Source organism: Eretmochelys imbricata, chromosome 1, assembly GCF_965152235.1.
Source record: "Eretmochelys imbricata isolate rEreImb1 chromosome 1, rEreImb1.hap1, whole genome shotgun sequence".
NCBI lineage: Eukaryota > Metazoa > Chordata > Testudines > Cheloniidae > Eretmochelys > Eretmochelys imbricata.
The window spans coordinates 355,181,075-355,203,704 of NC_135572.1; the positions used below are offsets into that span (position 1 = coordinate 355,181,075).

Sequence of the window (22,630 nt, forward strand, 5' to 3'; positions counted from 1 at the left end):
CTCGTGATGGTGGTGAATGGTTTATACCATTCCAGAGCTGGGATATTGCAACTCCAACGGTTCTCAAGATAATGGCTTTAGCTGTAGTTAAGAATTTAAATGGAAAAAAGCAAGATGGTAATTAGGATGACGTGGACTAAATTTCTGATCAGACAGGAATAGAAATAAATAGTGAAAATACTATCAGAATGGTGACTCCAGTCTCTGTGGGTCACATTACCATATTAAAAGCAGAAAACAGCTGCAATCTGATCCATTTTTGCAAATTAAGTGCAGCCCTCAGGTTCCATGCAAATTGCCAAAGATGACCTCAGCTGAGCAACATGTGGCCAGTCCCTGATCTCTCAACAATAAATGGGTTTTGGAAAGGCACAAACAGAAATGGACATGGTTGTTAGCATGCAGAAGCCACAGGCAGCTGCAGTAGAGGGTCCTTACCGTAACAAACGTGTCTGCTGCCTCTTGCGGATGGATGGGTTGGACTCAAACACATGAGGTCGCTTTCGTTTTTTACCTGTTGCCACAGCGGCAGCTGCTGCCATTCCCACCGGGCCTGGAACCAAACCACAAATGGTGAATCAGCGCACAATCTATTAACTGTACAAGATAGAGAAGTGACCATTATGCCAACTGGAACAGGTTCTGAAGGGCTCAGGTAATACAAATAAATAAATAAATGGGTCTTTTACCCTCATCTGGAGCAAAGTAGCCAGAATTCATTGCAAAACACAAACTTCTTTCCCTGCAGGGATCAGAGGGATATTTCAAGAAACTCTGTCCATGTTGTTCGGCCTAAAGTTAGGCCTCCAGTGAACACTGCATATTTCATTTCACAGAATTCTCCTCCCAATTATGTAATTACTATTCGGGATTGTTTGTCGTCTTCCCCCAACTACAAAAATAACCCAAGTGCTGCAGTCAGTGGGGCCACTGGATAATCAAGGTGCTAAAGGAACACACAAAGAAAACTAGGCCATTGTGAAGAAGCTAAATGAATACTTTGCATCTGTCTTCACTGCAAAGGATATGGGGGAGATTCCCACACCTCAGCTAATCTTTTAAGGTGACAAACCTGAGGAACTGTCCCAGATTGAAATGTCCCTAGAGGAGGTTTGGGAACAAATTAATAAATTACACAGTAATAAGCATGGATCCTACTTTTCCGTGATACAAAAACAAAATTCCCCAATAAAAATAAAAATCCACATTTTCCTGCGATTAAAATGAAATGCTGAACTTTAGTTCCCCTAGCCACACTATATATAGGTATCAGTTGAACTACGGTGACCATGCGTCCTGTTTTGGCTGGGACAGTCCCCTTTTTAAGCCCTGTCCTGAACGTCCCAACCTTTTTGTCCTGTTTGCAAATGGGACAAATGCCCAGTTTTGCAAAAAGAAAGTGGGACATGCATCCTACAGGGGGCTCAGAGGAATGTTGGGGAGGGGGACGGGGGGGAGGTGATGCCAGGTGCTGGGGCTCAGGCTGTTGGCTTCGATGGCTCAGGCCAGCCCCACATGTGTGTCCCGTTTTCACTTTGGGAAACATGGTCATCCTAACTTTCAGTAAAATGTAGTTAATAGTCAATACATGTTCTTATTTTTTCACAAAATGTAAAACTAAAGATTCTCTGTAAAAAAAAGCAAATTCCACGTAATTCGATGGCAAACGGATTTCTAGGATTCCTGGTAATAAGTCACCAGGACCAGATGATATTCACCCAAGAGTTCTGATGGAAATTAAATATGAAACTGCAGAATTACTACCTGTGGTATGTAACCTATGGCTTAAATCAACCTCTGTACCAGATGACTGGAGGACAGCTACTGTAACGTCAATTTTTTTAAAAGGCTCCAGAAACGACCCTGGCAATTATAGGCCAGTAAGCCTAACTTCAGTACCAGGCAAATTGGTTGAAACTATAATAAAGAACAGAATTATCAGACACGTCTGTGAACACAATATGGTTGGGGAAGAGTCAACATAGCTTTTGTAAAGGGAAACCATGCCTCACCAATCTATTAGAATTCACTGAGGGGGTCAACGAACATGTGGACAATGGTGATCCAGTGAATATAGTGTACTTGGACTTTCAGAAGCCATTGACAGGGTCCCTCACAAAAGCCTCTTAAGCAAAGTAAGCAGTCATGGGATGAGAGCGAAGGCCCTGTCACGGATCAAAAAACTGATGGATGACAAAATAGGAAACAAAGGGTAGGGATAAATGGCCAGTTTTCAGAATGCAGAGAGGTAAATAGCGGGGTCCCCCAAGTATCTGTACTGGGACCAGTGCTGTTCAACATATTCATAAATGATCTGGAAAAAGGGCTAAACAGGGAGGTGGCAAAGTTTGCAGGCAATACTAAAGAACTCAAGATAATTAAGTCCAAAGCTGGTCGCGAAGAGCTACAAAAGGATCTCACTCAACTGGGTGACTGGGCAACAAAATGGCAGCTAAAATTCAATGTTGACTAATGACATTGGAAAACATAATCCCAACTATACACAGAAAATGATGAGAATTAGCTGTTACTAATCAAGAAAGAAATCTGAGTCACCGTGGATAGTTCTCTGAAAACATCCGCTCAATGTGCAACGGCAATCAAAAAGCGAACAAAATGTTAGGAACCATTAGGAAAAGGATAGAAAAGACAGAAAATATCATGTCACTAAATAAATCCATGGTACGCCCGCAACTTGAATACTGTGTGCAGTTCTGGTTGCCCCATCTCACAAAAGATAAATTAGAATTGGAAAAAGTAGAGAGAAGGGCAATAAAAATGACTGAGATATACAAAGAGAGATTAAAAAGACAGCAACTGTCCAGCTGAGAAAAGAGATGACTAAGGGAGGATAGGATAGAAGTCTATAAAATCATGATTGGTGTGGAGAAAGTGAACAGGGAAGTGTTATTAACCCTTCACATAACACAAGAACCAGGGATCATCTAATGAAATTAATAGGCAGCAGGTTTAAAACAAACAAAAGGAAGTACTTCTTCAAACAACGCACAGCCAACCTGTGGAACTCATTGCCAGGGGATGTTGTGAAGGCCAAAAGTATAATTGGGTTAAAAAAAGAATGGGATAAATTCATGGAGGATAGGTCCATCAATGGCTATTAGCCAAGATGAGTCAGGGATACAACCCCATGCTTTGGGTATCCCTACGTCTCTGACTGCCAGAAGCTGGGACAGTACAACAGGGGATGGATCACTCAATGATTGCCTCTTCTGTTCATTACCTCTGGGGCACCCGACACCGGCCACTGTCAGAAGACAGGATACTAAGCTAGATGGACAATTGGGCTGACCCAATAGGGTTATTTTTATGCTCTTAAAAGAGAGAATTTAAACAGAGTAAAACCTAGGAGGACCCCTACAAAAAAACACAGTACTGGAGAACATACTCTAGCCAGGAATAATCCTGCACCAGGACTAGGGAAGAAATGAACTGGTCAACATAAAAGGGATTTCCTATCTTTAACGTCTACAATTCAAATCCAGGTTACTAGATTTCTCTGTGACTGAGGAGTTGGCTCAAGGGAGTCACACCACATGCACCTGTGATTGGCTACTGCAAGTACGGTAGAACCTCTGAATTACAAACACCAGAGTTATAAACTGACTGGTCAACCACAAACCTATTTTGGAACCGGAAGTATGCAATTAGGCAGCGGCATAGATGCGAGACGCCGCCCCCCAAAAAAAGCAAATACAGGACAGTACTGTGTTAAAAAAACTACTAAAAAAATAAAGGGAAATTTAAAAAAAAAAAGATTTGACAAGGTAAAGATACTGTTTCTGTGCTTGTTTCATTTAAATGAAGATGGTTAAAAGCAGCATTTTTCTTCTGCATAGTAAAGTTTCAAAGCTGTATTAAGTCAATGTTCAGTTGTAAACATTTGAAAGAACCACCATAACGTTTTGTTCAGAGTTACAAACATTTCAGAGTTACCAGGTGTTCATAACTCTGAGATTCCACTGTACTGAAATGTATGCAAATCCCGCTGACTCACATAAGCTATAATGATCAAGGTGCAGAGCATCCCTTAGCGATTAATGACCCGCTGAGGGAGGGGAGGTAAAAGCTTGACGTACAAGCAGTGGCCATTAACACCAGGAAATGCCCTGCCCTAAGATTATTGCTATTATAAAATGAAAATGAAAAAAAAAGTCACAGACACAGAATCATAGGACTGGAAGGAACCTTGAGAGGTCAGCTAGTCCAGTCCCCTGCACTCATGGCAGGATTAAGTATTATTGTATGGGTGATGCAGTTAGCACCGTTCTGCACAAGGGTATTGTTAACCTATTTGGCAACATCCCTTTAAAATAAACCCCTGCTGAAGCTGCTTTAAGCGTTACTGTTGAAAGCATTATGAACAGTAAAAATCTTCTGATGCAGCACCAACATCACTGCAGGATGGACACTGCTTTATGCTCTCCAGCTCCGGGCCCTCCACTTGCCAGGCCACAGTAATGCCCCGGTAATAGCGATCTGCAGAGCAGCAGGGAAGCACCAAAACGCAGAGTTAAAATTAAAACCTTCAAAAGCAAACTTCAAAACCAGATTTCCTGCAGCAAGCAGCTGGGCCTTCTGCACGCTGAACTCAGGGAAGGGGCAGTTTTCTCCATTTTTGTTAATAGTCTGGAGGAATGAGGACAGGGCTTAGAGTCAGGAAGCCCTGGGCTCTGATTCTGGCTCCATCAATGACTTGCTATTTGACTCTTGAACAAGTCACAACCTCTGCCCCTCAGTTTTCCATTGCAAAATGGAAACACTTCATAACTGGTTTTACAAGGGTGTTGCAAAAATCAATTAACTTACGTTTATATAACTCTTTGAACATGAATTGCTACAGACATATTAAGCGTCATATTATTGGTGACCCCAGACTAGTGCCATGTGCATTTAATGGGAAGAACAAAATTCAAATCTCAGATATTGCTTCTCATCTCTGCCGAGCCTGTGAAGAATGGGAAGATTATGGAGGGGCTGACCAGCACTCCTGAGGTAGTCTGCTGTTGCTGGTTAATTGGGTAGTCACATTAACTACAACAAAGAAAATCCAGCCCAGCCCCTCCACAAAAGTGGAATCAGAGCAATACATAGGCTTTGTACTGGAAAGTGTAAGATGACATACAGATCCACATGACATTGCAGGCTGGATTACCAGCCCACTGAATTTCACATGACATGACCTGATAACACCAACCTGTAGCAGGGGTAGGCATCACTTGTGTGGTGTTAGGGCAAGCTGGTGAGTGAGGGAAGGCAAAAGTTAAACAGAAAGGACAAAGACAACTTTAGCAAGTTGTGTGACCTTCCAATTCTATTCTAAATTCATTATGACTTTTAATCTCTACGGAGAGACAGGGCTGGAGATCAGAAACTCAACAGCAGCCTTCGGAGTCTATCAATTCTTATTGCTAGGCTGCCCTCTGGTGGCCAGTCCTAGAATTTTATAGCATGCACTTAATTAAAAGCTTTGCCGAAGATGGGACATTGAGAAATCCAGGAGAAGGAAGAATTTGGGGTTTTTTTTCCATTTGTTTGGTTTTGAATAACTGTTAGTGTGACCTCGCAGCTTGAGGACACTGAAGGAGAAGTGAGATGTCAGGAGGGATCTAATGGTGACTTTGCTTACCAGAATTAGGAGGTAACTCCATGCACTGGACAGACATTATTTATAAAAAGAAGAACAGGAGTACTTGGGGCACCTTAGAGACTAAAGTTTATTAGTGCATAAGCTTTCATGAGCTACAAAAAGCTTAGGCTCTAATACATTTGTTAGTCTCTAAGGTGCCACAAGGCCTCCTGTTCCTTTTGAGGATACAGACGAACACGGCTGCTACTCTGAAACCAGCCATTATTTAGTATTTGTACTATTATTTTTTTATTTGTGGCCCAGGACTCCACAGTGGTAGGTGCTCCAGGATCACCTAGAGGCCTCAACCAGGTCATAGCTCCATTGTACCTGGCACTGTACAAACATATAGTAAATGACAACCCCTGCCCCAAAGAGCCTACACTCTAAGGAAAGAATGGAATCAAAAAAGGCTTGGAGACAGGAGCTGGAGAAGGAAAAAATGGAGTGCAAAACTGGCATCACTGTGGATGCAGTGAGGTCTGGGATGTAGATGAGAGTAGAACTAAACTGTGAATGAGGGAAGTCAGGAGAATATTTGGGAATAAAAAATAAGGAATTTGGTTTCAGTCACCTCTTAGTCAGCAGCCTCAGTTTGCAATCCCAGAATTGGGTGGTGGTGTGAAAAACACTGTGGTGACACAAAGAATACCGACTTCCAGAGAGGAAGGAATAGAAGGTACAGATGGACCTTGAAGAAACCAGAATCCAGGCATTCGATTGCTCTTAATGCCTTCTCCTAAGAAAAGGGGGTGCTGGTGGCCAATTTTTTGAAGGCACTTTCATCAGGAGGGTTTCTCAGGTTCAAATCAGTCAGAGCAGGGACCTTCAAGCTATTGGCAATTCTGGAGATGGTCGTCACATGCTCTCTCTCTCTTGTTTTTTCATGAAAGGTCTCCGTTTCATTTCAACACAGAACAAAAACAAATGTCAAAACCTCAAATTCTTTTTTTGCAAAATGCAATTCTTGTTTTCTGGCCAGTCCCAGTGCTCTGTGGCTCCAGGACAAAGGGGGAGGGATTGGGTGCACAGACAACAACCCTTCTATTTCCTTTTTTGCATTAACTTCCTTTTCAAAATTTTACCTGATATGTTGGCAGACCTACAAGGCAACTGATGATAACCCCTCCACCCCCTCTGCTTCAGAGGCATTTTAGCAATCTGGTTATTAATCTAAACCAGACAAATCTCATTTGGGCTGCAAGTTCCACCTGCTAAAATCCAATTTATCGGACGCATGCAGTGGAAAATTATTTCCCCATGCTTATTTTCCCCCCCTACTGTCACTCTCACCTTCTTGTCAACTGTTGAAAATGGGCCATCCTGATTATCACTACAAAAGGTTTTTTTCTCCTGCTGATATTAGCTCACCTTAATTGATCACTCTCGTTATAGTGTGTATGGCAACTCCCATTGTTTCATGTTCTCTGTGTATATAAATCTCCCCACTGTATTTTCCACTGCATACATCCAATGAAGTGGGTTTTAGCCCACGAAAGCTTATGCTCAAATAAATTTGTTCGTCTCTAAGGTGCCACAAGGACTCCTCGTTCTTTTTGCTGATACAGACTAACACGGCTACCACTCTGTAACACAATTCAGTAAACATCCACAGCTTCACAGGTTGCCTTTTGTTCAGCACGTGCACACCAAGGTTTACTTTGGCACAGAAATGATGTTAGGCCAGTCTGTGACTGGTTATCTGCTCCTATGTTTGAGGCCAATAGGGTTAGGACCAATCCATGATTTCAAGGACAGGAGGTAGGAGCTTCACTGGAAAAGGCCTATGACTTTGGAATGTTTTCCTACTTAAAATATGCCCAAGCCCATAAGTGGCATCTTCTTAGGTGAGGCTAAAGATGTGCCAGTTTCCGTCCTAGTCTGGGTTGTGGGGGATTTATTGGGTTATTTTGGTTAGTGTTCTTTTGCCGCACTGTTTTATTTGGTGATGAAAGCTGGTTACGCTTTGAAATTTTCTGCCTCTTCTTTACCTTTCTGCGCAGCAAACAGATACTGCTGGCACTTGCATTTTAACGACAAATATATTTTCCCCAGCTCCACCACAATGTGGATATCAACATGGCATTACTCAATACAGCAACACCCATTCCGTTGGCATTGCAGGGCCCTGTAATTAAACCTGGCACAATAACCACCCAGCCCGGTTTGGTGAAAAGAGACGTCAGTCACATTAAAGGACTGCACTCAAGTGCTATTTGCAACTAACGCCTGGGACAGCAGGCAAATAATCACAAGTGCCCAAGTAAGCTTACCTGCAGCAGCCAGGTGGGCAGTGACCTCATCAGCAGCAGTAGAGTTGAGAATATCAGAGTCATCATAGGAGGTATCCTCAGGAGAAGACGGTGAATCTTCATCTGCACTCAACATGCTGTGTTCTGTGTATGTGGCAACATGGACCTGCTGCACCTGCTGAGCCACGGCATGGGCCTCAATGGTGTCCATGTGTTCTGTTTTGGTCACCCCGTGTCCTTCCATTAATAGCTACTGTTAAGGGAGACAAGAAATGACAGGACAAACATTACTAAACTGACGCATTGTAATAAAATGGGGTTGACCATCTCTCCTGCCACACTCAGATCACTCCACTGACCGAGAATGGGACAGAAATTATCTTACCCAATGGAAGTTGCCCTTTGGGCGACAATTGATGGCTGCACCGGGAGGCAGAGAAGGAACTGGAAATTTAAAACAAGAGGTATAAAAAACCTTGCTTCCAAACATTGAGGGGATAATCTTTGTTGAGAGAGAAGTCCTCCAGGATCCAATTACCCTTGGTAAAGTGACAGCCCCACCCTCCCGCACACACACTTCGAGATGTTTGACCAAAGACACAAACACTATGTAGAGGTTATTATTAAATTGAGTTTTCTGTGTAGAGAGTCTAGTCATCAGGTCAGAATCATTATGACCAAACACAAAGGTTTCATGAAGTACCCTTGTCTGACATGACTAGCAGTAAACCACCGAATAAAAGAATAAATATGTAGCACTTATATAATGTTGTACATTCTCAAAGAACTTTACAACCATTAACTCATCAACCCTCACACAGTCCCTGAAAAAGCTTGGGGGGGAAGACAGGAGCAAAGAAATGGCCGTTTGCAGGTACATATGCAAGCCACATGTTGTGCGTGAATTGTTATATACTGACATTCAGATTCCTGTCCCTGATCTGTTATCACTGAAAGATTTCATGGAAGAAATTAGTTTTAAAAGGAGAGATGTGAATGAAGAGAGGGCGGTTAACTAGGACACAATATGTGGAAGATCACTGCAGGCACAAGAGACACAAAGGAAGAAATCAGGAAGATGAGAGTGCAAGGCAAGAAAAAGATGCATCTGTTAGGGTGGAGGTTTGCATGAAGCGAAGGGTAAGGTGGGAGGAAGAAAGGGGAGCAAGAATGCGTGTGGGGTGAAGCGGAAAGGACCAGAAGCCTGCATTCGATTCAGAAGGAGAGGGGAAGCCCAAAGCGATCTTTAAGAAAGGGCATGACGCAGTCAAAGCTATGGGAGAAACACATTTTTTGTAGCAGCATTTTAAGCAGACAGACAAGAAAAGAGGAAGTTGCAGTAGTCCAAGCAGGACATAATCAAAGCTCAGATAAGGGATTTAGCAGTCAGGATGGAAAGGAAAAGATTGAATTGAAAGAGACTGTAAATGAAGAGTTGTCTGGATTTACAACAGCCTGGACGTTGTCAGGCATAGGAGAAAGATGTCATTCAGTTTCCGCCACGTGGTATTTAAGTTGGTGTCAGAACACCCAGGACAAGATGTAAGGCGGCAGGAGAGGTAGATTTGGAAGTAACCAGCTATGGTGTGAACAGAGAAGAGGTTTCAAGGCCTTGCTGAGACTGGGATTTAAGCTCTGATGTTAGCACACGTTAACACACACATGCTACTATGACACTGTATGCCTCGGGCAGCCTGCACTGGAAAGTGTCATAGCTACCATCACACCTTTACAATACTACTTCAGGCAAGGTCTTAGATGGTAATTGGTGACCCTCAGAAGAGGTGAAATGAAGAGGATGGAACCAGAGGACAGCAGATTCAGGACGGCATTTGAGAAGAGGACGTCGAAGGAGTGGGAATAGGCTCAAGGAGCTTGGAGGTGAAGGGAGGAGCAAGAGATACGGTCATAGAAAGGCCAACAGGGTCAAGAGAGAGGACACAGTGCCCACATTTAAACCCCTTAAGGATTTTAGTCACAAGCTGGTTTCTAAAGCCCACAGGTGGCAGCATTTCCTTTGCTCTGTCATGCAGGCACAAGTGACGTTTAAACGAGTTCTACCATCGCCAAAGACAAAGGACACCGAACGTGTTCTATTGTCAAACGACAATATTCACCAAAGACAAAGGACACCAAACGTGTTCCATTCCAAAGGACACCGAACGTGGGATACAAGCCCTTAAAAATAGTCACGTAGAACTGAAACAGTCTATTCTAAAATCTCTTTCCACATTTTTGACTGTCTGATAGTAACTGTTTCTTCAGGAAACATACAGTGCATCTCAAGTGCAGGAGACAAATCCTCTGATAGGTTTTTTGCTTTTAAATTATTAAAAAGGAAAAATAATTTAGAGGAACCTATGTGAATCCCAAAGACTTCCATCCCTTGCTTACTACTATAGCAAGTCACAAAGGGTGGATAAGAGAATGCCCCCTATACTGATAATGAAGGCTATATAAATGGATTGTCTGAAGTTCCGTGTTTTGAGGTATGACATTACTTGCATAACAGGCAGGACCAGGAAATTGACAGTTTGTAATGCTCTACATACAGAGTTTGCTGAAGCAATGGCCAAAGGAAAGTAGGAAGAAGGTTGCTAGTGTGGGAGAGTGATACTGAACACAGAGAAGAACCAGTGACTTCCCATACCCTCAGCTGTACATAAGGTGTTTGGAATTTCGTAAGGGATCTGGTTAGATCATATGTACATATCCTGGTGTCAGGCCCAGTTGAGGTAACCATGAACGCAATGTTGCCCGCAGGGGTTGCAAGGATATCAGACAGACCAACCTCTCCTGCCTAGAAAATTGGTAAATCTAATCAGTGATTTCCTGACATTTGGGCAGCCCCACACGCTCTTAAAAAGAGTCATTATTTCTATCATCCTGATAGGAGAGCCTTGGACCCAGTCAGAAGCCATGAAGGCATATCTCAGATCACCATTTTAGATGAGGGAGTGATACCTTATTTATAAGGTTCAGATTTTGTCACGGTTATTTTTAGTAAAAGTCACGGGCAGGTCACGATCAATAAACAAAAATTCACAAAAAGAATACAGACTAACATGGCTGCTACTCTGAAAAATTCACAGAAGCCCATGACCCGCCTGTGACCTTTACTAAAAAGAACAGGGAGTGGGGGTGATGACAAGCCAAAGTGGGGTGGGATGAGAGCCCAAGCCCCAGTGCGAGAGGGTGGAGGGGGTCCACCACCTGTCGACTGAGGCAGCTGACAACTCCGGCACCTCAGGTTGCAGAGCCCTTGATGGCTGACAGCCCCACAATTGAAGCAGAAAATGTCATGGAGGTCTCTGAAAGCCACGGAATCCATGATTCCATGACATAATCTTATCCTTACTTATTTACTAGTACAAAAGAAAGGAAGAGGTCTCCAGACGCTGCCGGAAGGGCCTAAACTCCACAAGCTATTTAGGGCCATTTTTCTTTCCATGCATGTTCATGGCAGGTTTCTCCCACATCACTTTTTACTATGTACTTTTCTGATGTGATTACACAACCCTTGCTAGGAACCAGTCTACTATACTACCGGGTCCTCATGCACCACCAACTTTATAAAAAGGTGGGAAGGCTCCATCAGCTCTTTGTGATGTACTTTGAGCTCATGGGGGAGAAGCAGCAGGAAAGTGCCAAGTATTATTAGGGCATGGATTTTAATTAATCAGATGGTGACAGTGCAGTAATACACAGGGAAGTTTCTAAAGGCAGGGTGATACTGATTTATATCACAGCTGGTCGGCGAGTCAGATAGTCTAAAAACAGAGACCCTATTTCTGGAGCGGGGTGGGAAGAAGGGTTTGGTCACTGTGGTATCCAAGTGCTTGAGCTGATCGCACAGCTCACGTGCACGTTTGTGTCACTTGCCTAGTGTGCAGGAGGCAGGGAGCATGGTCTAGCGGTTAGCACAGAGAAATGGGAACCAGGACTTTTGAGTTTCACATCTGACTTTGCCTTCCCCAGAACACAACAGAAGTTTGTTACGTCACTTAATGTGCAACTGGAAGTAGCTCAGACACTAGGGTGATGACAGCAGTATAACAACCTATATGGAACAGAAATCCTTTAACCATCTGATATCAGGCACTCCATCTGTACTTGGGAAAAACCCCATCACTCATGCACTCAGGGAAGATTTACTATGTGAGAAGCATTTTGAGATCTTTGTCTGAAAGCTGCCAAATAGTATGGGAAATGAGAAAGATTCAGTTGAGACCACAAATACATGTATCTAAGGCGATGTTTACACTGCAGGGGCTATAGCACCATAGCTGTGTGGCATAACCCACTACGTAGCGCAGGTGGAGCTTACAGCAACAGGAAGGGTTCTTCCATCGCTGTAGGACCACCAGCTCTCTGAGCAACAGTAGCTACATCTGCATCTATACCAGAGATTTTTCACAGCCCTGAGCGACATAACTAAGTTGACCTAACTTGTAAGTGTAGATCAAGCCAAAGTTGCAGTTTCTAGCTAAATATACTCTAGAGGAGCTCCATCTGACATGATAGCAAAACGGCGACCATAGGACCCACTCCATCAGGCTATAGAGATTTATACCTATTACTAAGTCACCTTCAAAATCACTGTCCTATCCGTAATAATCAAAGACCAGTAGAGCAAGATGATGCTACTTCCCAACTCTGTTTACGAGGCAGATTGTTAAATCAGAGCCATCCAGAAATAGCAGCAATTCAAACACCTCCAAAAAAAACAAAAACAAACCAGCAAGATGTTGAGAGGACACGGAAGTAAATTGAAAACATCAGCCAGATCTTCAGATGGAGGAACCTATTTGTCAATGTCCTACTGAAACAAGGAAGGGAAAATTAGGAGAAGTAGAACTGGGCAAAAAATTTTGCCCGGAAAAAAATTTTTTTGAAGAAAGATGCAGATTTGGGTTGATCAAAACTCTTCATGAAATTGGTACAGATTTGGGTGTATTGTTTCAGTCCAAAAAACAAAACAAAAACCCTAAAAAACTGAAAAGGTATAAAACATTTTATTTCAATATTTTCCAAAGAGAAATATTTAGAATTTGACTCAAAGAGACTGTTCTAAAATTACCTTTAGTTTTATTTTAAAAATTAAAAGAAAATAAAGCTCAATATCAAAGGAAATATTTGGTTTGAAGTGAAACAAAATGTTTCATTCGATCCAACATGATTTTTTTTTTGAATTTTCAGAATTACCAGTTAACCAAAAAACAACTTATTTACATAGTTCTACTTTAAAATAGGCTTGATGGACCGGCCTTTTCCTGTTCAGTTACTCTGCCTCTTTCAGAGGTATGCAGTGGCCTTATTTTATGAAGCAATGCAACATTAAATGTTCTCTTCAGTTTAAAAAAGTTTATTGACTTAGAGTTGATGTTAGAGCAGGGATGACCAAAGCAGGACTTTGCAGATCAAAATAGCTCAGTGTCACCCTTTAGCATAGTGACATCGCCTCTGGAGACTAGTCGTTACTGTATGCAATGACAGGTTTCAGAGTAACAGCCGTGTTAGTCTGTATTCGCAAAAAGAAAAGGAGTACTTGTGGCACCTTAGAGACTAACCAATTTATTTGAGCATAAGCTTTTGTGAGAGTGATCACTTTAGATAAGCTATTACCAGCAGGAGAGTGGGGTGGGAGGAGGTATTTTTTCATGCTTTGTGTGTATATAATAAGATCTTCTACACTTTCCACAGTATGCATCCGATGAAGTGAGCTGCAGCTCACGAAAGCTTATGCTCAAATAAATTGGTTAGTCTCTAAGGTGCCACAAGTACTCCTTTTCTGTATGCAATGAGCCATTTCATTCAGAATGAAGGCTGTTTGAATTACAAAGCAATATTGCACATTGGGAAAATGTAGTCTTCAGAGATTGCATGTTTAATATTAAAAGAGATGGGTGGCTGTAGTCAGCTTCACTTGATACAATTAGATATGATGCTCTGGCTCTTTTGGGGTAACGTTTGGACACTTTATTTAACTATGAAATTATAATCACTGCATTTTTTGAGACAGTAAATGAACTGTATAACAGACATCAGCATCCCTTAGGTAACCATGCAAAGTTACACAAATACATTTGATCTAGTTAATGGTAACGTTCATTCTAGTTCAGCTTACAGTACACGCTCATAGGCCTTTTCTACACAACACACACTTTGTCAGGGTAGCTATACTGGGTGAGCCCCTTGCAGTAGACCCTTCTTATGCTGACAAGGAAGAGTTTTTCTGGTGAGATAGTAACACTACTTCCCTGAATGATCTCAGCTATGCCGATAGCAGCACCCTTGAATTGGCACAGCTGTGTTTACAGTGGGGGTTTTGCAGGCAAAGCTATGTCGGTGAGGCAGTGTGGTATTTTCCTCCTGCACGCCTGACCAACAATAACTATGCCAACACAACACAACACGTAGTCTTCATCTGGTGTTTCTGAGACAGCCCCAAATAATAACTAGTCATGTTAGCAGTGGAATTATTCATTATGAGAACTCTTTCACCTCCCCCCAGATGAGCCCCACCTACATTTTGTAGCAGTTTATGGTTTCTTGCTCTCACTGACAGTCTATTCGATTTTTTATTCTTGACTTTTCTTGCCTTTTATTAAGTATGCATATACATATTTCATATGAGAAACTACTATTCTTTCCAGCTAATAAAGCAGAGTTCACGACTTGCGTATGAATGACACTGATACTGATCTCCTTTGCAATGTGCTTTAAGATCTACTGATGAAAACTACCATAACAGAGCTGGACATTATGATGATGTTATTTAGGTGGCAGAGCTCTTTAAACCCTATAACAGTGGATTCCAGAACAATGTGCTTTTCATTTTTTTATTTTTTTTTTTAGGCAAATTCATTCAAGCCAGACAGATAAATTCTAATAAACTGACTACTAAGGTCATTTGTAGTCTAAGTGAACAGTTTTAAAGAAAATTAACTTCATTTCACGCAGTTGCTGTGTCCCCCCCCTTTTTTCTTCTTCTTCAGGGAGGGAGGATATGTTTGTGTTTGGTTTTGTTATTTAATTTCTTCCCCCAACATCTACAGCATCTTCTAATCCCCCAGGTTTTCCCATTTCCCAGCTCTTGGAAATCTTCCACCCCCAACCCAGCAATTGTGAAGATCATGAACACTATATTTGCATCTTTCAAACCTATTGTGTTATTCTTGTGGAGGGTCCCTTCAGATGAAACCAGTCCTAGTGGAAAATCACATTAGACAGACGTTTCTGCTGGCAACCATCAAACAGCGGTCAACAAGTTTGTTTCTGTCTCTGCAGTTAAGCAGTTATCTATTTTGCATCCAGGAAGGCCATGTCTACACTACCCCAATGTCAGCAAAATTTATGTCGCTCAGGGATGTGAAAAAACACACCCCTGAGCAACATAAGTTTTGCAGGAATAAGCACTCATGTGCACAGCGCTACGTCGGCGGGACACGTTCTGCCGACATAGCTCCCGCTGCTCATTTAGGTGATTTTATGTTGACGGGAGAGCTCTCTCCCATTGGCATAGAGAGGCTACACGAGTGATCTTACAACGGCACGGCCGTATCAGTACAGCTGTGTCACTGTACGATCGCTTGTGTAGACATGACCTATCACTATGATGCCAATGAAGACATTTCCTGATTGTTGTAGCTCAGTCCAAAAGTATTTGACGAAGTATTTTGACATCAAGGCAATTTTTGACCCACCAAAAAAAAAAAAAAAAAAAAAGCAGCCCCTCTCTACACCCTGTGCAGCTGCTTAATATCTTTTTAAATCAGGGGGTTCTTTGATGTAAATTCAACTGCAATCAAACAGAACTAGAAGAATAACAAGCCTACAGGAGGACAAAACCAAACTACTAACTAATCTGAAAAACTCATAAAAGAGTTGAGGCTGCAAGCAAGGAGGAGGAAACTGATCCTCTTAAGCATGAAGTCTACAGGATGTTGAGCAAACAACCACACGGATTAAACTGAGGCCTTGCCTACCACATGAAAGTTTTTGGTATAATTGAAGGAGTGAATGTGAACGGATATAACTGGCATAAGCCCTTGTGTGGATGCTCTATTTCATATGAGAGAGACTTTTTTCAGCTTAGCTTATATCACTTGGGAAGGGGTTTATGCTCGTACTGCAACAAGTGTCAAAACCGGGGGAGGGGAGTGGGGCATAGACCTACATAGCTATACCTGTATAACTGGCTTTCCCAGATAGACAAGTCCTGAGAATATTTCAACCTCACCTCCTTACCACTGAACTATTACTACTTCAGCTGCTGTAGGAAGTGTGTGAGGTCGGGATACTGAAAGGGGAGGTATGCAAGAAAGGATTTCAGCCTTAAGACATGGACCACAATATGAAGTTTGAGAAGCACTATGCTAAGCAAGATAGTTATGGTTGACATTTAAATTGCCATTATGTTTCAGAGTTAAACACTCCATGAAAGGTAACTGGGCAGGTTATTGTTCTAGTCTGTGGATGCAGCATGGCGTCGGGCCAAATTCCGAATGTTTTCTTCAGCTTTATAATTAGAGGCTAGAAACTACTCTGTAAGTATTAAAATGCTTAAATTTTCAAAAAACACTGGAAATACAGAAAAATGCACAGGAAGACACCACTTGCCTAGAAATATCACACAGATTTCCAAAGCCCCAGCAGTAACTAAAATCAGAAAGCCCCAAAAGATTTTGGGGTTTGAAACATTTGTTATAACTAGGGGTCGATTAATCGCAGTTAACTAAAAAAATTAACTGTAATTAAAAAAATTAATCGCGATTAATCGCACCGTTAAACAATAGAATGCCAACTGAAATTTATTAAATTTTTTTGGATGTTTTTCTACATTTTCAAATATACTGATTTCAATTACAACACAGAATACAAAGTGTACACTGCTCACTTTATATTATTTTTTATTACAAATATTTGCACTGTAAAAATTATAAACAAAAGAAATAGTATTTTTCAATTCACTTTATACAATACTGTAGAGCAATCTCTTTATCGTGAACGTGCAACTTAAAAATGTAGATTTTTTGGGGTACATAACCGTACCCAAAAACAAAACAATGCAAAACTTTAGAGCCTACAAGTCCAGTCAGTCCTACTTCTTGTTTAGCCAATCGCTAAGACAAACAAGTTTGTTTACATTTACAGGAAATAATGTTGTCCACTTCTTATTTACAATGTCACCAGAAAGCGAGAACAAGCATTCGCATGGGACTTTGGTAGCCGGCACTTCAAGGTATCTACATGCCAGATATGTTAAACATTTGTATGCATCTTCATGCTTCAGCCACCATTCCAGAGGACATACTTCCATGCTGATGATGCTCATTAAAAAAATAATGCGTTAATTAAATTTATCACTGAACTCCTTGGGGGAGAATTGTATGTCTCCTGTTCCATTTTACCAGCATTCTGCCATATATTTCATGTTATTGCAGTCTCAGATGATGACTCAGCACGCTGTTCATTTTAAGAACACTTTCACTGCAGATTTGACAAAATGCTAAGAAGGTACCAATGTGAGATTGTTAAAGATAGCTACAGCACTTGACCCAAGATTTAAGAATCTGAAGTGCCTTCCAAAAATCTGAGGGATGAGTTGTGGTACATGCTTTCAGAAGCCTTAAAAGAGCAACACTCTGATGCGGAAACTACAAAACCCAAACCACCAAAAAAGAAAATCAACCTTCTGCTGGTGGCATTTGACTCAGATGATGAAAAAGTGTCAGTCTGCACTGCTTTGGACTGTTATTTGGACTGTTATCGAGCAGAAGCCATCATCAGCATGGACGCATGTCCTCTGGACTAGTGGTTGAAGCATAAAGGGACATATGAATCTTTAGCGCATCTGGCATGTAAATATCTTGCGACACCAGCTACAACAGTGCCATGAGAACACCTGCTCTCACTTTCAGGTGACATTGTGAACAAAAAGTGGGCAGCATTATCTCCTGCAAATGTAAACAAACTTGTGTGTCTGAGCGATTAGCTGAACAGGACTAAGTGGACTTGTAGGCTCTAAAGTTTTCCATTATTTTATTTCTGAATGCAGGTTTTTTGGAACATAATTCTACATTTGTAAGTTCAACTTTCATGTCAAAGAGATTGCATTACAGTACTTGTATGAGGTGAATTGAAAAATACAATTTATTTTGGTTTTTTACAGTTCAAATATTTGTAATAAAAATAAATACAAAGTGAGCACTGTACACTTTGTATTGTGTTATAATTGAAATCAATATATTTGAAAATGTGGAAAACATCCAAAATATTTAAATAAATGGTATTCTATTATTAAACAGTGCGATTAATTGTGAGTAATCGCTTGACAGCCGTAGTTATAACATGCAAAGATGCTACAGACCCTGTAATATAGACGGGCCTTAGAGACATATACTTGTGGTCTCAACTAAATTTTTCTTATTTCCCATACTATTTGGCAGCTTTTAGCCAAGGACCTCAAAATGCTTCTCACATGGTAAATCTTCCCCGAGAGCATGAATGGTGGGGTTATTCCCATATACAGGTGGAATGCCTGACATCAAATGGTTAAACAATTTCTATTTCATATAGGTTATTAAGCTGAAAATTGATTAGAAACCATTCTCTAATTGAGCCAAAATGTGGCGCTTGATCCAGGAGTTGAGTGTGGAAAAACTAGCCAGCAGCAAGGGTTGCAGGAGAACTGTTCTCTACAGCTTTCATTACAAAAAAGTCTCTATTATGCGGGCTAAGAAAACCTCCAAAAATGGGAATGTAATGGAGCAATGTCTGTCTGAATTTGCAGAGAGCTTGAAGCAATAGTTCTCAAACGTGAACTGTCCTTGTCACTTCAGTGGGTGCTAACTCAAATGCCAGTGGTGACATTTAAAATGTCCACATTGTTAACTATTTCACTGTTCATCAAAATATATCAAAGGAGCCTTGGCTCGCCCAATGTTAAAAAAAAAAACATGCTAGCCTGCTGTAATTGACCTTACCACCACACATTTTTTTTGCCCATCAAGAGGATTATTAGAGATGAACACTTTAAATCAATGTACTTTCCATCATTTAAATTTACTTGAGGAATTTCACTCAGCCTGGTTCAAAAAAAATTTTTTTTTTAAATAAATGCTAACTTTTTTGTCTACCCCTTTGGAAGATTCCTGTAATTAATGATCGTTTTATGAATGAAAACTGAATTTGAATATAGAAAAAGGCTTGAGAGATAATTTAGACAATTCATGCTGAACCCCACTATGTCTGCGTGCACACACCCTCAGAGCACACTCCTGACACATCTGCTCCATATCTCTCTAAAGAAAACAGACACTGGATAGAGACAGAAGCCTGGGGAACACAGGTGTACACTCTGATTTTGAAGTGGTAGGCAGAAATGAGCAATGAAGAGTGATAAAATACAGCAGTGCAGGCTTTGCTCTCTGTCCCTGCCAAAATACTCACTAAAAATCCTCTTTTACTGTTGAGTTACATAACCAGACCCTCATTTTTAATTATAACAGACTTTAACATTTTAGAAAAATATTCAAAGGGACGAAATATGCCTTTGAATGGTTCATCATATAACACGTATGCCAAGAAGCTATCATGATATTATCTTTTTTTTTAAAAAAAAATCTTGTTTTCTAGAAACCAGCACTGCTTCACCATCAGATCAGTGCACAACATTTTCTTCCCACATAAGCGGAGGTAGGAGATTTATATTTTACAAAAATGAGACAGAAGGAAGCTTTTGCATTCAGAACCAAGGCTGAGTCACAAATATGGTAAAAACACAATAGTTAAGGGAAGAGTTCAGCTACTAGCTTGTGGTGGTCTCCAGTGTTTTCCATAAGTTATTTAATAATTTTTTGTGAGGCATGTAATAATCCTAAAAAAAGATCAAACCAATAAGTCATTGGTAGCCACTGTTGAGGTGGGAAGCCATTTGTAATTCAGATTGTTCAATTAGCCCGGCCCTTTCCCAAACAAAATAATTGGGCGAAGTGAAAGAATCATCCAGTCAGAGGCAAGCGTGTGATGTTCAACAGGACTCACATGGTATGTATGAGAGATAGGCAGGGACTCCATGAACATGAGTGGCAGCGTTTGGTGGCCAAACTGCAACATCCTGTGAAAGACGTTCATTTCTACCATCCTTTAAAACGGAATACTAGGCTTTACAAATTATATTGAGTGGAGAGAAAGAGGGCTAACAATTGTCAGCACCCTTTCAAGATCTGCCTTAAGCAAGTGTAATACCAATGATTAGTTGGCAATTCACAAGCCATCTTGGACTCCATTCCTCTTCCTCCAAACCCACTTAAGACAGAGTCAGCTACCTAACCAATATCTTCCCCTCCCAGCAATGAGAACAGAGGGCAAGAAAACTTAATACCCAACTCACTATCCTACTTTTTACTTAGATACAAGATGATTTAATGTCTGGATATTGAAGATAGACAAAAACAGATTGGAAATAAGGCGTAAATTCTTAACAGTGAGAGTAATTAACCACTGGAACAATTTACTGGGGGGTGGTGGGGGTGGATTCTCCATCACTACAATTTTTAAATCAAGACCGGATGTTTTTCTAAAAAACTCTGATCTAGGAATTATTTTGGGAAAGTTCTCTGGCCTGTGTTACACAGGAGATCAGACCAGATGATTACAATGGTCCCATCTGACCTGGGGATCTATGAATTGCAGGACCAACTCCATTCAGAGCCCTGAAAATTAAGAGACCTTAAATTTGGCCCTATAATGTTCGATGGGAAGCCACTATAAAGAGCAAAGCACTGGCTGACACACTCTCAGCAGCTAGTGCTACTGAAGAGGCACAAGGCTGCATCCAGCACTAATTGAAGCTTAAAAAAAAAAGTAAGTGTTGGGGGTGCCATAGCTAGTACATTGCAATATTCTAGCCTGGAGTTTACAAAGCCAAGGATCTCTGTGACACACCCCATGTTTGCTTAATAAGCTGTGACACAGACTTCTGGTTAGTTGACTATGACATTTTTGGTGGCTGTCACTGAGAGTCCTGCAGGCTACCAACCAATTTGACACTCTTTGTGAAGACCCCTTCAGTACAGATCCTATAATATACAATCTAATCACATGAAACAAGACAGGACCCTGAGGAAGGTAACATTAGGCAAACAGGTTTCAGAGTAACAGCCGTGTTAGTCTGAATTCGCAAAAAGAAAAGGAGGACTTGTGGCACCTTAGAGACTAACCAATTTATTTGAGCATAAGCTTTCGTGAGCTACAGCTCACTTCATCCAGTGAATTGGATGATTCATTGGTTAGCCTCTAAGGTGCCACAAGTACTCCTTTTCTATTAGGCAAACAGGGGCAGGGGAGGAAGGAACAGACAAACCAACACTGTGGTGGTTTGACTGACACAGTACGTGCATCATGTTCCCTTTTAAAAATTAAGTTAATGTAGTGGACTAGCATAGGAGAGTGGGCCACTTTTACATGTTTCCTCTCATAACCCTGTTGGCAGAATTCTTACTTTGCTTAAAGAGAATAGTAATGTTGCTGTCCCCTCCCAAATCCCTTATCTATTTGTTCCCTGTGTTATTAGTGAGTAGGTAATTGGCAATGATAATTTTGACTTCACACAGAAGTTCAGTGTAGAGTTAATTGGTTGAATCTTCTGGCACTAAGCACACATTCCTGGCAGCAGAATGCCTGCAACAGATTCCATTTTTTATTCAGCTTTTTCATGCTTCTTGTAGTTTTGACTTCAACTGCCCAAGTATGGAATCTGTTTTCATTGAGCTTTTCTACCAAATAGGGAATACCTCCTCTGTTTCTTATCCTGTTTGTAACGTCAACATCATCTGGAGTTTAATATCCCCTCCATGCGTTCAACCCCGCACAGTAAACAGTCATGTTTGCTTTGCATTACGCACTGAATATCACACTGGCATTTTGTTCACACATGCTGTTGTGGTAAGCTAACCAAGGGGATTTTTGTAGAACAGTCCTGTGGGCAGCAGGCATCTGAGCTGGCTGTTGGAGAGCAGGCTGCAGTGTTTCAGCTGTACCCATCAACAGTTGACCGCTAAATTACTTTTTGTGGCTTTCCAATGGCTTTAATTACAGATCAGCCTCTTACAACAAAACTGGTTTCTGAAACAAGTCTCAGTGTATTTGCAATTTAATGTTACTCCTTCTTTATCGACTGTCAAAGGGCTTGGTCGCTACAGGCTGCTGCTTCTTCAATATCTTTGTGAAGCTACTGGAGAAAACCGTGAGAAAATATGAAGTATGCCATCAATATGCCAAAGATGCTCAGCTCTACATCAGCCTCTCATAAGGCCCTGGCAAAACTACAAATGAACTTTCTAACATCTCATGAATGAAAGCCATCTAGCTTATGATTTAGCAGATCAGACTGATATAGTGCTTCCCCATTCTTTGAAGAACTCACAAAAAGAATGCAGCTGCCCTCACCAGAGGGTACTTGCCTACCTTTCAGAGAAGCTCTCAGTATCAGCATTCTAGCTATATCCTCCTCTACTCTCAAATAGCAATAGTAGCGAGAAACACCTTTCGCCTTGGACAGGCCATGAGACTGTGTTGGTCTGAATCAGCGCAATGGTCAGCTATCTTTGTTACATGAAAGCTACACTAGAGCACCATGCTCTACCTACGGCTAGTCTTGAAGGTCACTTGGAAGTTTCAGGTGGTGCAAAAGGCAGCTGCCTACCTTTTAGGTACGTTCTACTGA

At 41.3% G+C, this 22,630-nt stretch overlaps 1 protein-coding gene across 5 annotated transcripts in view; it reads right to left on the minus strand.

The window, feature by feature from the left end:
- The window catches only part of NRF1 (nuclear respiratory factor 1), a 106,606-nt gene that overhangs the window by 68,933 nt on the left and 15,043 nt on the right, over positions 1 to 22,630 (minus strand). For 4 of the 5 annotated variants that reach the window (XM_077837562.1, XM_077837525.1, XM_077837533.1 and 1 more), the window contains 2 exons: positions 7,921 to 8,152; positions 439 to 553 (listed from right to left, as the gene is read on the minus strand). In XM_077837562.1, coding sequence (XP_077693688.1) covers positions 439 to 553; positions 7,921 to 8,143 — 338 coding nt within the window. In that variant the 5' untranslated portion in view covers positions 8,144 to 8,152. The remainder of the gene's footprint in view (positions 1 to 438; positions 554 to 7,920; positions 8,153 to 22,630) is intronic. The other variant, XM_077837554.1, reaches the window with a different exon arrangement.